Source organism: Callithrix jacchus, chromosome 22 (assembly GCF_049354715.1).
Source record: "Callithrix jacchus isolate 240 chromosome 22, calJac240_pri, whole genome shotgun sequence".
Taxonomy (NCBI): Eukaryota; Metazoa; Chordata; class Mammalia; order Primates; family Cebidae; genus Callithrix; species Callithrix jacchus.
Genome location: NC_133523.1, coordinates 21,717,377 through 21,732,962, shown reverse-complemented (window position 1 = coordinate 21,732,962; position 15,586 = coordinate 21,717,377). Strand labels below are relative to the sequence as shown.

The 15,586-nt window shown below is 40.9% G+C and overlaps 1 protein-coding gene across 39 annotated transcripts in view; it reads right to left on the bottom strand.

Annotated features, from left to right (window-relative positions):
• The window catches only part of LOC100387714 (uncharacterized), a 76,932-nt gene that overhangs the window by 43,797 nt on the left and 17,549 nt on the right, over positions 1–15,586 (bottom strand). For 10 of the 39 annotated variants that reach the window (XM_078359836.1, XM_078359845.1, XM_078359842.1 and 7 more), the window contains one exon: positions 3,814–11,493. The exons of 17 other annotated variants lie outside the window; for them this stretch is intronic. In XM_078359836.1, coding sequence (XP_078215962.1) covers positions 3,814–3,816 — 3 coding nt within the window. In that variant the 5' untranslated portion in view covers positions 3,817–11,493. Of the gene's footprint in view, positions 1–106; positions 228–786; positions 924–2,046; positions 2,212–3,813; positions 11,494–13,935; positions 14,016–15,586 lie in introns of those variants that run through there. 12 more of the 39 variants (XM_078359837.1, XM_078359844.1, XM_078359863.1 and 9 more) reach the window with 6 other exon arrangements.

The following is a 15,586-nucleotide window of genomic DNA, read 5'->3' as shown; positions in this document are numbered from 1 at the left end:
TGATTTAAGCGATTCTCCTGCCTCAGCCTCCCGAGTAGGTGAGATTACAGGCATGCACCACCACACCCTGCTAATTTTTGTATTCTTAGTAGAGACAGGTTTTCACCAGGTAGGCCAGGCTGGTCTCGAACTCCTGACTTCATGATCCGCCCATCTTGGCCTCCCAAAGTGCTGGAATTACAGGCATGAGCCACTGCACTCTGCCTGGTGCTTCCATTTTATACTTCCTAAGAAAAGTAAAATATCTATTTATTTCAACCAGCAAAAGCATTATTTTAATCAAAATTATGAAGTAGAAAATTAGTTATATGAGAACACATCTAAGAGGTACCAAATTTCTCCTCATAAAATTTAGCAATAATCAGAAATCAACAACACAGGATATAGAACACAGGTGTTCACGGTCACAAATCTACACTGCAAAAAGAGAAACTAATGGTTTCATGAATTTATATAACTCACCAATTACCTACCGTTTTTTGTGGAAATGTATTTAGTACAGCCAAAAAAAAAAAAAAATGTCCCCTATTGTTTACTTTGGTGGCATTCTAAAAGCTAAGCCTTGAAAGTCTGTTTGAAATCACCCAGCCATAAACACACTTGAGAAATTGTCTAGACTGACTTTGAGAAATAAAAAGTAAGAATTTTTGGGCCAGTTGTGGTGGCTCATGCCTGTAATCCCAACACTTTGGGAGGGCGAGGTGGACAGATGACAGAGTCAGGAGATTGAGACCATCCTGGCCAAAATGGTGAAACCACGTCTCTAAAAAAAAATACAAAAATTACCCAGGCGTAGCGGCGGGCATCTTTAATCCCATCTACTCAGGGGGCTGAGGGAGGAGAATCGCTTGAACCCAGGAGGCAGAGGTTGTAGTGAGCAGAGATCACACCACTGCACTTCAACCTGGGCAACAAGAGTGAAACTGTCTCAAAACAAAAACAAAAAAAATAAATAATTTTTAACAAATAGAATATATAATCATATTTTTTTTCTGAAATCCACCTTTTTTCTGCCCTTTATAAATATTTTCTTACCATTCAAATCATACTAATAGAATGCAATTTACAGTTCAAAAACTGGGGTCAAACTCAGCTGGGCAGTGACTCATGCATAATCCCAGCATTTTAGGAGGCTGAGGCAGGTGGATCATAAGGTCAGAAGTTCCAGACCAGCTCAGCCAGCACAGTGAAACTCTGTCTCTACTAAAAATACAAAAAATTAGCTGGCACGGTGGTGTGTGACTGTAATGTCAGCTACTCAGGAGGCTGGGGCAGGAGAATTGCTTGAACCAGGGAGGTGGAGGTTACAGTGAGCCAAGATCACGCCACTGCACTCCAGCCTGGGTGACAGACAGAGACTCTGTCTCAAATTAAAAAAAAAAAACAAAACACTGGAGTCGAAATACGTGAACAAATCTTTTCAGGATGACAAACCTAGGGAGTGGCAATGCTGATTAGAAAACAGATGTGTCCGCCAGGCGCAGTGGCTCAAGCCTGTAATTCCAGCACTTTGGGAGGTCAAGGCGGGCGGATCACAAGGTCAGGAGTTCAAGACCAGCCTCGCCAATATGTTGAAACCTCGTCTCTACTAGAAATACAAAAATTAGCCAGGCATGGTGGCAGGCGCCAGTAGTCCCAGCTACTTGGGAGGCTGAGGCAGGAGAATTGCTTGAACCTGGAAGCGGAGGTTGCAGTGAGATGAGATCATACCACTGCACTTCAGCCTAGGTCACAGACCAAGACTCTGTCTTGAAAAAAAAAAAAAAAGAAAGAAAACAGATGTGTCTGATATATGTGTCAAGTCAGGTCCTCCAATCACTTGAGAGAGTCTCCCACCCAATACTACTCACTTAAGTGCTCAATGACCACCCTCTCAGGAGACTCTGCACTATGCCTCAAGTGACTGCCCCAAGTGCATTTTACTTTGCATGTTGTTGCACCACCTCACTGGGGTCACTTTTGTTTTTCTTTTGGGATGCTATTTTTTCTTTCACAAATCTTAAGACAATCCAAAAAAAAATTGTTTCTGTGTTTTCCCGTCAATACCAGCAACTGATTGATGACCAGCAATGTGTCTCCAAGAAATGGAAGCTGGGTTGAGTGAAGATCAAGAGGTTAGCTTTTCAAAGGAAGAGTACACCAGGAGATTCTTCTCAGCCCCAGGGCATCCATCTACTCCTTGAGAGGCTACACTCCATACCTCATGTTGTCCTATGGGAGAAAATTACCCAGGAGATGATAGTCACTAGACACTCTAACAGACATAACCATGGTGGGTATATTGGTTTATTCACAGAAAGTACTGAAACTGAGGACCAGGAAAAAAACTAAAGGGTGGCTATGGATGCATCACCCCATAAAGTTTCCAAAGAAAAACGCTGACACAAAAATATTTCGAATATCTGTGCCTAGGGAAGATAAAAGGAAAAGAATCAAAAGATGTTTTACGATACAGTGTTAGGAGATGGTTCTTTACTTTGTTCTCATGAAAAATATTTTCAAACAGAAAACCATTTTTCTAAGTGCCATTCAATGCTTTGTCAAAAAATGATTAAAATATAGTATCTAAAACTTACAATAAAATAAAAATAGTTAATGTGAATTAAATAGGGAAAGCTGGCATCTGGGGATGTCAGAACTGGAAATATATTATTTTACTGATAGTCATAGTTAGGCTAGAGAAATAGCAGGTAGGGGATAGACCCGAGACCATGCTTGGGGCAGTTGTGAAAAATGCAGGAGAAAATTAGTCCTGTGGATGTAAAAATAATCAAGTGGGAGGCAATTAGACTGAGGTGGCTCTAGTGCCTGAATCCTACTTTTTAAAAAATTTAACTCAAATGCATTTTTTTGGTAAATTACTACATTGGGGAAAACAAAATTCAGGCTTAACCAACCATAAGCTGCCAATTAATTTCTCATTACATAACCAGGAAATTTCTACCTTAATCATACAAATTAAGAAGCGATGTAATTGTACTTAATCAATTATTCAATTTGGTTTTCTTTCTCGTGTACCTTTAAACTCTTTCCTTTGGCTGGGCGCGATGGTTGGCGCCTGTAATCCCAGCACTTTGGGAGGCTGGTGGAGTGCCCGGTATCAGGCATTTGAGACCAGCCTGACCAACACGGTGAAACCTCTTCTCTACTAAAAATACAAAATTAGCTGGGCCTGGTGGCGCCTGTAATCCCAGCTACTTGGAAGGCTGAGGCAGGAAAATCGCTTGAACCTGGGAGGCAGAGGTTGCAGCGAGCCGAGATCCCGCCATTGCACTCCAGCCTGGGTGACAAGAGCGAAACTCCATCTCAAAAAAACAAAAAAACGGACTTTCATTCAAGCGTCTCTCATAAGCCACAAACTACAAAGCACAATTGGGTGTGCAACAATCTCTAAATCACTCTTCGATTAAATTCTTTAATTTTGTACGGTGACTCCCATAAATTTTTAATAGGGGGAAATAAAAAGGAACTGGGAACTCCCGGGACCAAAGCTCTTCCCATTCATGAACCCGCACCCGGAGTCAGGATTGTCCTGACTGGGCCCTCTCGTGGTCCCTGCACTATCTGGCAGAGACGGGGCTCTGCGGGTGCAGAACTGCCTAGAGAAGGCATTAGGCCAGGGCACAGACACAGCGCACCGAATATAGGACTCCGGGAACCCGGCTGTTAGCTCAGCCGCCATATTACGGCTGAAGGGGAATGAGGTCGAACTGGGGAAGCACTCGGGGTGCAGACTGCGGAGCGGACTGCAGGGAGGCCTGAGTCCCGCCACAGCCCCTCCCCCTCTCGGGATATCGTACCCGGCACTCTCACCATTTCTAGGGTTCCAGGGGTTCCCGGCGTCTTAGCTGTGGATCTCCCAATACCTGCAGATCACAGAGCCACAGAGACTGGGCCTCTAGGAGCAGAGGACACAGAAACGAACAGACCTGGAGCTCCGGCTTCAGCGAGAGACAAAGGCCCCCGCCATATCCCGGAAGCTGCCCTGTCCGCTCCAGCTGCGTGCCCGATTGGATGGTTCCCAGATCAGCGTCTCTCATTAGATAACGCTCCAGACCCCGCCCCCTCAGACCCGGAGTGACAGATGTGATCAGATGCTGGGCTGAATGGAGTGACAGTCTTAAGCTGCTACCTTTTCAGGCAGGGCTTTCTCCCTGAGCTGAGTCAGGCCAGTCTCAGAGGGTATATACTATATGGCTACTCACAAACAAAAATAATAATTATTTTAAAACTTAAATTTATGACTTTCCTGGCTTCCGGTCCTTTGAGCAGGCAGCCTAAGATTTTAAAAAGGAGGCAATCCTCTGAAATTAAATGTAAGCCACACATGACTTTTAAATTTTTTAGTAGCCAAACTTTAAAAAGAAACAACAGGTGGAAATAATTGTTTACAACCCACTATATTCAAAATATTTTAATGTGAGCAATATGTAATCATTAATAAAGAATATATATATTTGGAACTAAATATTTAAAACTGCATTTTACCTTTCTAGAAAACTGCAGTTCAGACCAGCCACATTCCAGGCACCCAGAAGCCACGCATGGCCAATAGCTGCCACATGGAAGTGCAGCTCTGCTGTCCGGTGGGTGGAGGGCCTGAACATCTTATTTTCTGCCAGAGGTAATAAGGGAACAGCTTCTCCCTACCCAACATTTCTTGTCAGTGTTGAGGGTGGAACAGATAGTGGCCATAGAAAGGGCAGAAGGCAGTGGGAATAAAGTAGCCACAGGTAGACCACTGCTGGCCACCTGTTGCCCACCTTCCTTCCAGAGATCAAGCAGGGAACAAAAAGTGCTGGTGCCACAGGGGAATAAAACTCTGTCTTCAAATCTGTCCACAGTCTTGACCTTCAATACTTAGATATAGAAAAAATAGGTTAGTTAGCCCAGGCTGTAATCCTGTGATCCTGTGGCTCATGCCTGTAATCCCAGGACTTTGGGAGGCCGAGGCAGGTGGATCACCTGAGGTCAGGAGTTCGAGACAAGTCTGACCAACATGACAAAATCCTGTCTCCACTAAAAATACAACAATTAGCCAGGTGTGGCAGTGAGTGCCAGTAATCCCGGCTACTCAAAGAGGCCGAGACAGGAGAATCGCTTGAACCCAGAAGGTGGAGGTTGCAGAGATCACACCAGTGCACTCCAGCCTGGGCAACAAAGCGAGATTTCGTCTCAAAAAAAATAGGTTAAAGGCAAACTTATATAGCTATTGTGTTTGGCCTTAATGATCAGTATGTGGTTATCCTTTTTATTTCCTGTGAATATAAGCACCAATCCTGAGATTGTCTTCTCAGGATTATGTGTTTAAGAAAAAAAAAAAACATGGTCCTAACCTATTTTAATAATTAAGGTTACTAAATTACTAAACACACACACACATTTAATTTATATTTAACTTTGATTATTTTATCTCTTCTGTGATTACATAATGAAATGTGGCCTTTTAAATAACGAAAGCCTTAAGAACTCAGAAATGAACCAATGGCTGCTGGCTTTCTGGTTTCTCCATGAGTTTACACTTAACATTAAATGTGTCATCTTTTTTTGTTTGTTTGTTTAAAGATGGGGTTTCACCATGATGGCCAGGCTGGTCATGAACTCCTGACCTCAGGTGATCCACCCACCTCAGCCTCCCAAAGTGCTAGGATTACAGGCGTGAGCCACCGCACGCAGCCAAATTTGTCATCTTAAATATCAGGTTTGTTTCTCCAATATAGGTGCGTAACAGTAAGGGGTTATCATAGGTAATTTGAGTTGGATCACAGGTTATTGAAATGACATATCTTTAAAAATTCATTACTGGCTTATTTAAGATAGAAACGTTGCAGAGTATTTTCCTGAAGTTCAATTAATTTTTCTTTTGCCTTGGTTAGCAGTTTTATAAGAGTCACTCACTATCTTCATTAAAATACTCACAATTCTTACTCAGTCCAAATGGTTTGATCCTTAAATTATCATAAACCTGTATTAAACTTCTCTGGACCCTTATCATTTTTTATGAACCTCCTTATAGACACATTCCTCTAGATAGATACATTCCTCTAGGATTTTTTTAAGCTTTTGAAGTTTTTAGAAACTACATTAGAATTAAACCATTGACCAGCCAGGCTCAGTGTCTCACACCTGTAATCCTAGCACTTTGGGAGGCCAAGGTGGGTGGATCACCTGAGATCAGAAGTTGAAGACTAGCCTGGCCAACATGGTAAAACCTCGTCAATGCTAATAAGACAAAAATTAGCTGGGTGTGGTGGTGCATGCCTGAAATCTCTGCTACTCTGGAGACTGAAGCAGGAGAATTGCTTGAAACCATGAGGCAGAGGTTGCAGTGAGCCAAGATTGCACCATTGCACTCCAGCCTGGGTGACAAGAGCAAAACTGTCTACAAAAAAAAACAAAAACAAAAACAACAACATTAAATCATTAACCATGAAAATGGCTTAAATTATGAAAAAACAAATGAAAAGCTAATTATATCCGTGGCCTACAATTTATTGTAATAATCATTATTATGACTGATAGTATATACTCAGATATATTAGATTTTAAGACATTTTATATGATTTTTAAATAAATATTAATAGCATTTTTTAGAATATGAGTTGAAGGTCTAACATCATTTTTTTTTTTTTTTTGAGATGGAGTCTCGCTGTTGTTACCCAGACTGGAGTGCAATGGCACGATCTCAGCTCACCACAACCTCTGCCTTCTCGGTAACATCATTTTTTAATTTGACAATGCTTCCCATGTAATTTAACATATCAAATAATCTTACTTCTCACACTTTTGGATGCTGTATTGGCCCTCTATAGCATTAAAAACATTTTTTAAGCTGAAATTTCATTTTGAGAAGCCTGTCAAGTATGTCAAAAGGATACAATACCTGACCAAAATAGAATCACAGGTCACCATAACATAGTAGTCTTTTATTTAGCCAAAGTGATAATTAAGATTTTAAAAAATAAAACCTTTTTGATGCAGAAGATTCCATTTTTCTTTTTCTTTTTTTTTTTTTTTGAGACGGAGTTTCGCTCGTTACCCAGGCTGGAGTGCAATGGCACGATCTCGGCTCACCGCAACCTCCGCCTCCTAGAGTCAGGCAATTCTCCTGCCTCAGCGTCCTGAGTAGCTGGGATTACAGGCACGCACCACCGTGCCCAGATAAATTTTTGTATTTTTGGTAGAGACGGGGTTTCACCATGTTGACCAGGATGGTCTTGATCTCTTGACCTCGTGATCCACCCGCCTCGGCCTCCCAAAGTGCTGGGATTACAGGCGTGAGCCACCACGCCCGGCGATTCCATTTTTCAATCAAATAACCTGAGAAAGAGCATGAGAACACGCTCTTTGGTGCACCCTTTTAAATTTATTCAAAAGGTGAACAAAAATATTTTGGCTTTTTTTTTTTTTTTAGATGAAGTTTTACTCTGTTGCCCAGGCTGGAGTGCAGTGGCATGATCTTGGCTCACTGCAACCTCCACCTCCTGAGTTCAAACAATTCTCCTGCCTCAGCCTCCTGAGTAGCTGGTATTACAGGCATGTGCCACCATACCCAGCTAATTTCTGTATTTTTAGTAGAGATGGGGTTTCACCATGTTGACCAATCTCATCTCGAACTTCTGACCTTAGGTGATCTGCCCACCTTGGCCTCCCAAATTGCTGGGATTACAGGTGTGAGACACTGCGCCAGGCTATACTCATTGATTTTAATAATACATATATTTTTGTTCAAGAGAAAACAATTTTTACTTATTAATACTAAACTTAATTTTAAATTAAATTTCATAAATAAATACATCATATCTCTCACTTTTGACCACTCTCATTTTCAATACATAGGTTGTTATCTCCTATACTTGTTTTAACTTTATATTAATTTGAATTTACATTCCATTTTATTTTTCAATTTGAAGAAAACCAAGTAATTTCAAACTAGGCAAAATGTTCATTTTTTCATCAAAAGCATATTTTGCTTATGTTCACATACTTCTATAAAGAGCTGTTTTTTTTCCATCTAGTAATTTTATATATATTACATTAACCTTAAAAACCGAATTTAGGCTGGGCGTGGTGGCTCACACCTGTAATCCCAGCATTTTGGGAGGCCGAGGCGGGTGGATCACGAGGTCAAGAGATCAAGACCATCCTGGTCAACAGGGTGAAATCCCGTCTCTACTAAAAATACAAAAATTGGCTGGGCATGGTGGTGCACGCCTGTAGTCCCAGCTACTCGGGAGGCTGAGGCAGAATTGCTTGAACCCAGGAGGCGGAGGTTGTGGTGAGCCAAGATCATGCCACTGCACTCCAGTCTGGGAAACAGGGAAACTCCGTCTCAAAAAAAAAAACAACCCTAATTTATACTGAAATTCCTAGGATATAATTTTTAACTGTTTTATATCAGTATTTAAGGATAAAAATCATTTTATATTGTTAATAAAACATTTTTTTCCAAATTTTCCATTAACAGATCTAAATATATTCAGTTTTTTATATATCATATAAAAATAAGATTCTGGTCAAGTATGGTAGTTCACACTTGTAATCCCAGTACTTTGGGAGGCCAAGACACGGAGACTAAGCCCAGAAACTCGAGACTAGCCTGGGCAACATGGCTAGTAATCCATAGCTACAAAAATACAAACATTAGCTGAGCATGGTGGCCTGCACCTGTAGTACCAGCTATTCAGGAGGCTAAGGTAGGACTGCCTGAGGCCAGGAAGTCGAGACTGCAGTGAACTGTGATCAAGCCACTGTATTTCATCCTGGATGACAGATGTTTCTTTAAAAATGCCAAAGCATATAAACTTATGTGTGGGTTTTTTGTGTGGGTGTGTATGTTTTCTTCTTCTTCTAATTGTTTTTGGGATATGGGTAGTGTTTGGTTACACTGATAAGTTCTTTACTTCTGCGATTTTGGTGCACCCAGGACACAAGCAGAGTACACTGTATTTACTCAATGTTCAGTCTTTTAACCCTCACACTCTTCTGACCCTTCCCTCTGTGTCCCCAGAGTCTATTATATAATTCTTATGTGTTTACATCCTCATAGCTTAGCTCCCATATTTATGTGAGAACATATAATGTTTGATTTTTTATTCCTGAGTTACTTCACTTAAATAATGGTCTCCAATCATCTGAATTGCTGCAAATGCCATTATTCTTTTAATGATTGAGTATTCCATGGTGTGTGTGTGTGTGTTTGTGTAGTTTTAAGTATCACATTTTCTTTATTCACTATGACTGATGGGCATTTAGGCTGGTTCCATATTTTTGCAATTGCAAATTTTGCTGCTATAAATACTAAACAAATATTTTATAGTATATTTCTGTAGTTTTCTTTTTTTGAGAGACTCTCTGTTTCTCTAGCTGGAGTGCAGTGACATAATCACAGCCTACTGCAGCCTCAAACATCTGGGCTCAAGAAATTCTATTACCTTAGCCCTCTGAACAGCAGGGAGAACAGGCATGTGCTACCATGTTCAGCTAATTTATTATTATTTGTAGAGATGAGGTCTCACTATGTAGACCAGACTGGTCTCAAACTCCTTGGCTCAAATAATCCTCTGACCTCAGTCTCCCAAAGTGTTGGGATTACAGGTATGAGCCATTACACCCAGACTAAGGTTTAATTTTTTATATCAAAATAAAAAAACAGGCTGGATATAGTAGCTCACGCCAATAATCCTGCACTTTGGGAGGCTGAAGCGGGGGGATCATTTGAGGTCAGGAGTTTGGCCAACATAGTGAAACCCATCTTTTCAAAAGTACAAAAATTACTTTTTTTGTAATTTTGGGGGATAGTAGCAGCTGCCTGTAACCTCAGCTACTCAGAGGCTGAAGTGGGAGAGTCGCTTGAACCAGGGAGATAGAGGCTGCAATCTGCACTGCAGCCTGCACAACAGTGCAAGACTCCATCTCAAAAAAGGAAAAAAGAAAAAAGAAAGCCCCAGCACTTAGGTTCATTAATAGGATCCAAGGAAATGTTTTGCATGTCAAGAGAAATGAATAAGCAAATATTAAAACTGAAAGCAAATTAAAATAACTAAATATTATATAGATAATATGACAGTTTAAAGCCTCAGGACATTAAAGTACAGTATACTACTATCCTTAGTGAAGAATATTCTATTTCCATAAGAAATTCAAAATGAGATAATTTCCAGGTTTTAGATACTGATGCAGAACATATAAATATAGAAAGCCTCCAAGGTGTTCCCATAATGCAGTATTAGTTGAAATAAAAACTGAGCAAACTCAGAAAAAGACAATTTAAAGTTAATCTCAAGTATCAGAATAGGTACAGAAGTTCTTATAAAATAAAATACAGAATTTTATTTAAACAATTTATTATTCACGTTTATTTTAAAAATGTAAACGTAAAGATGTAAAATCTCTTGCTCTTTTTGATTATATACAAAGGCTAAATGTGATCATTCTGATTTTGAAAGTTACATTGTCTAAAGAGGTATGTATTTGTATCTACATTTATCTACACAAATATGTATATAACATCTGTCTACCTATTCCTTATCTATGTATTTGTAGAATGTATAAATATAAAATGATGCATTGAAAATAATAGAATGTCTTCTAATAGAAGCATTTGAAATGTATTATCAAAGTTAGTTAATTATATAGTGGCCAGATGCTTATATGTTTACTGAGAAAATCTAAGAGGGTTATTGGCTGGGTGCGGTGCCTCACACCTATAATCCCAGCACTTTGGAAGGCCAAGGCAGGCAAATTATGAGGTCAAGAAATCAAGACCATTGTGGCCAATATGCTGAAACCCTGTCTCTACTAAAAATACAAAAATTAGCCGGTTGTGGTGGTGTGCATCTGTAGTCCCAGCCACTGGGGAGCTGAGGCAGGAGAATCGCTTGAACCTGGGAGTCAGAGGTGGCAGTGAGCCAAGATTATGCCACTACACTCTACCTTGGGCGACAGAGACTCCTTCTCAAAAAAAATTATTATATAAACTGCTCCAGACAATTAAAGAAAATATTCCATCCTGGCCAACATGGTGAAACCCCGTCTCTACTAAAAATACAAAAAAAAAATTAGCTGGGCGTGGTGGCATACGTCTATAGTCTCAGCTACCCAGAAGGCTGAGGCAGGAGAATTGCTTGGACCTGGGAGCTGAGATCGCACCACTGCACTGCAGCCTGGTGCCTGGCGACAGAGCAAGACTCTGTTCCTGGCCCCAAAAAAAGAGGACAAGAGTGGTGGCTCACACCTATAATCGCAGCACTTTGGGAGGCCAAGGCAGGTGGATCACAAGGTCAAGAGATCGAGACCATCCTGGTCAACAAGGTGAAACCCCGTCTCTACTAAAAACTACAAAAATTAGCTGGGCATGGTGGTGCGTGCCTGTAGTCCCAGCTACTCGGGAGGCTGGGGCAGGAGAATTGCTTGAACCCGGAAGGCGGAGGTTGTGGTGAGCTGAGATCGTGCCATTGCACTCCAGTCTGGGTAACAACAGTGAAACTCCATCTCAAAAAAAAAAAAAAAAAAGGAAATATTTTAAAACTATGTGGCTTAGAATATATTTATTTGCCCAGATAATGAAAACTTTTTGAACTACACACAAAATACAAAAAATTATCACTGAAAAAGGCAGATAATGTACATTATCTAAAAAGTAAATAATTCTGTTCTCAAGAGTTATTTATGTAGCATACAGGAATCCTACGTAAATATCAACTATTGCTGGGCATGGTGGCTCATGCCTGTAATCCCAATACTTTGAGAGGCTGAGGCGGGCCAATCATGAGTTCAGGAGACTGAGACCATCCTGGCCAACATAGTGAAACCCTGTCTCTACTAAAAACATCAAAATTAGCTGGACATGATGGTGCACACCTGTAGTCCCAGATACTCGGGAGAATTGCTTGAACCGGGGAGGTAGAGGATGCAATGAGCTGAGATCGAGCCACTGCACTCCAGCCTGGGCAACAGAGCTGACTCCAACTTAAAAATAATAATAATCAATAAATAAATATCAACTATATGTATTCTTTGAGACAGGGTCTCACTCCATTACCAGGCTGAAGTGCAGTGGCTTGATCATGGCTCATAGCAGCCTCCACTTTTGGGGCTCAGGCAATTCTCCCACCTCAGCCTCTTAGTTACCTGAGACTACAGGTGCATGCCACCATGCCTAGCTAATTTTGTGGGTTTTTCTTTTTTGGTAGAAATGGGGTTTTAGCAGATTTTCCAAGCTGGCCTCAAACTCCTGAGCTCATAAGACCCACCTACCTTGGTTTTCCAAAGTGCTGGAACTATAGGCCTGATGTGAGCAACCATGCCCTGCCTAACTATTGATATTTTAAATAATTTTACCATCAAATACCTGACATAATTTGAAATGTATTTCATTTATACGCAATGAGGTGAACAAAGATTCAAGATTAATGAGTGAAAAAAAAAATCCAACAACTGCATGATAATGCAAACATCTCAATGTATGCAGCACTCACTCTGCCAACCTACGTTTAGAAGTATTTTGTATATTTTTTATTAAATCCTCATTAGCAAACACCCTGTCAAGTAACTTTTAAGTATTCCCCATATCAGAGACAAAGTGACTAAAGGGAAAAAAATTCACCCCATCTCTATGAAAAATACAAAAATTAGCTGGGCATGGTGAGCACACCTATAGTCCCAGCTACTTCGGAGGCTGAGACAGAATTCCTTGAATCCAGGAGGCAGAGGTTACAGTGAGCTGAGATTGCATCACTGCACTCCAGCCTGGTAACAGAGCAAGACTCAGTCTTGCAAAAATAAATAAATAAATAAATAAATTCAGGGACTCGTCCAAGGTCACCCAGATAGGGAGTGGCTGAGTGAAGTTGTGCTATGACCCAGTCCACTCTGCTTTTCTTTTGCAGTGTTATTTTTCATTGATTATCTCATTGAGCAACTGCCGTGAGCCCAGCACTGTGCTTGATGCTGAGAAAACAGTGGTGAACTAGACACAGTTTCCAAGAGCAAATACAAGATAAACAACAAACACCAAGAACACTTCAGAGAATGCCGAGTTCCAGGACATGCTGTGGGTTATTGAGGTTGGGTCTTAACTGGAAGGAGGGTGGAGCTAACCTCCCCAGGGAGAGCCAGAGCTGAGCCATGCATGGAGGCTCCTGTCAGCATGAGAAAGTGATTATAGTCTCTCTCAGTTACTTTCTATGCATTCCCTAAAATTTTTGGAATGTCTAAAATGAGAAGTTTTTTTATGCTAATGAGATGACTGCTGGCTATGGCTTCTGGACCTCAGGATGGGGCTTGGTTGCAAGGAAAACCAACCATGTGATAGAGGATTGAAATTTCAGCTTAATCTCTTCCCCCATAAGATGGTAGATGAGCCACTTTGGCTTTTCAAAAGTCAAAATGGATACCTATATGATTCAAATAAATAGATTAATTGTGAAAAGGAACATGAAAATGAAAAGCTTTTCTATTTTAGTCTAATTCCTTTTTTTGTCAATCAATGAGAGCATGTAACGTTGCTCAGGTTGGCCTTGAACTCATGGCCTCGCCTCCTCAAGCGCCAGGACAACTGGCCAGAGCCACTGTGGCCCCCTATTTTCGTCTCATTTCTTTAAGTATTCATTGGGGCAAAAATTTTTTTTTTCCTACTGAAATTGCTTTCTGCCTTTTTATGCACCCATCTTGAAGAAAGGGTACTTTTTTTTTTCTTTAAGTTCTGGGATACAGGTGCAGGTATCAACAAACACGTGCAGGTGTGTTTCACAGGTATACATGTGCCATGGTGGTTTGCTGCACCTATCAACCCATCACCTAGGTTATAAGCCCTGCATGTATTAGATATCTGTCCTAATGCTCTCCCACCCCATGGGCCTCCCCTGACAGGCCCTTGTGTGTTATGTTTTCCTCCCTATGTCCATGTGTTCTCATTGTTCAACTTCCACTTACAATTGAGAACACGCGGTGTTTGGTTTTCTGTTCCTATAATAGTTTGCTGAGAATGATGGCTTCCAGCTTCATCCACGTTCCTGCAAAGGACATTAACTCATTCTTTTTAATAGCTGCATAGTATTCCATTGTGTATATATGCCACACAAGAGAGGGCACCCTCTTAAACTAGTGTGTAATCTCTGTTCCTAAAGTTTTAGTAATCTTGTGTTTCTCTCCTGTTGGAGACAACTCTGAAGATAAGTTTTTATTTCAGAAAACAGACCAAGAAGAGGTAAAAAGAGTGCTTGGGAAAGATGGTGGAGGGAGTTAGATCAGGGAAGGTGCAACTAACAAGTCAGTTCACTTGCCCACTGCCTAGACAGAGCCAATTCATCAAGACAGGAAAATTGCAACTGAGAAAGGGTAATCTATACAGAGATGATTGTGATGGGACTAGAGTTTATTATTACCCAAATCAGTCTTCTCAAGCATTGGGGATCAATTTTTCAGAATATTTTGACAGGAATAGGCTGGGAAAGTAAGAAGTGCTCATTGGTCAAGTCGAAGATGAAATTAATACAGGAGCTACAAGTAAATTTAGGTAGATAGTGAGGGCAAAGTAGTTTTTGGCAAGGTTTACCTTTTAACTAAAAGCAGCCTCAAAATTGTTTTTCTAACAAAGAGAAGCCTGAACAACTGAGCTACAAACATAAATAAAAAAGCTGGAAGCTTGCACAGGTGAATGCCAGCAGCTGTGCCAATAGAAAAGGACTAGGTGGAAGTCAGGTGTGTTCAACATGGAGGCTCCATCTTCCCTTTTTTTTGTCACCATGTGTACAAAAAAGAAGCAGGCAATGTGGTGCCAGCCAGAGAACTCATCTGCATAATATAAGGTTAGGGTGGGGCAGCCAGCTTCTTCACATGCTATGCCAATGCCACACCTAGTCCTAGCCTGTTTTTTGCATCTTATGACATGGCTCACCTGGTCTGACCAATCTTTCATGCCCTATGTAAACCACACAGGAACTCCTCAATCTCATCTGTAAAACCTTTTACATTTCACCTCAAAAGTGGCAACTTATTTCTGTGAGCCCTGTCTCTGCATCAGAGAGACCTCTTCTTTTTCATCTATTAAAATTCCACTCTAAACCTCACACTTTGTGTGTACATGTCCTAGTTGTCTGTGTCCATGAGACAACAAATCTTGGGTATCACCTCAGACAACAATGCCACTTACAAAGCATGGCAGGGAGGTGGGCATGGTGGCTCATGCCTATAATCCCAGCACTTAATCCACAACCTGACTCTGTATTCAATGATGCTGGTCAGACTAATGGATGACCTATGAATATATATAAGTCCTCCAGCAAGTCATGTACACCCTGCACCTCCAAGCACCTTCTGCATGCCCTGCATACTAAAATTTATCCTTACAACCTGCTTCTTGTCCCTCAAGTCACTTCTTGAGATATGAATCTTGCCTTTTCCTATTGCTAAGATCTGGAATAATGTCACTTTATTTTTTTATTTTTAAATGTTATTTCAATTTTTTTTTTTTTTTTTTTTGAGACAGAGCTTCACTCTTGTTACCCAGGCTAGAGTGCAATGGCACGATCTCAGCTCACCGCAACGTTCGCCTCCTGGGTTCAGGCAATTCTCCTGCCTCAGC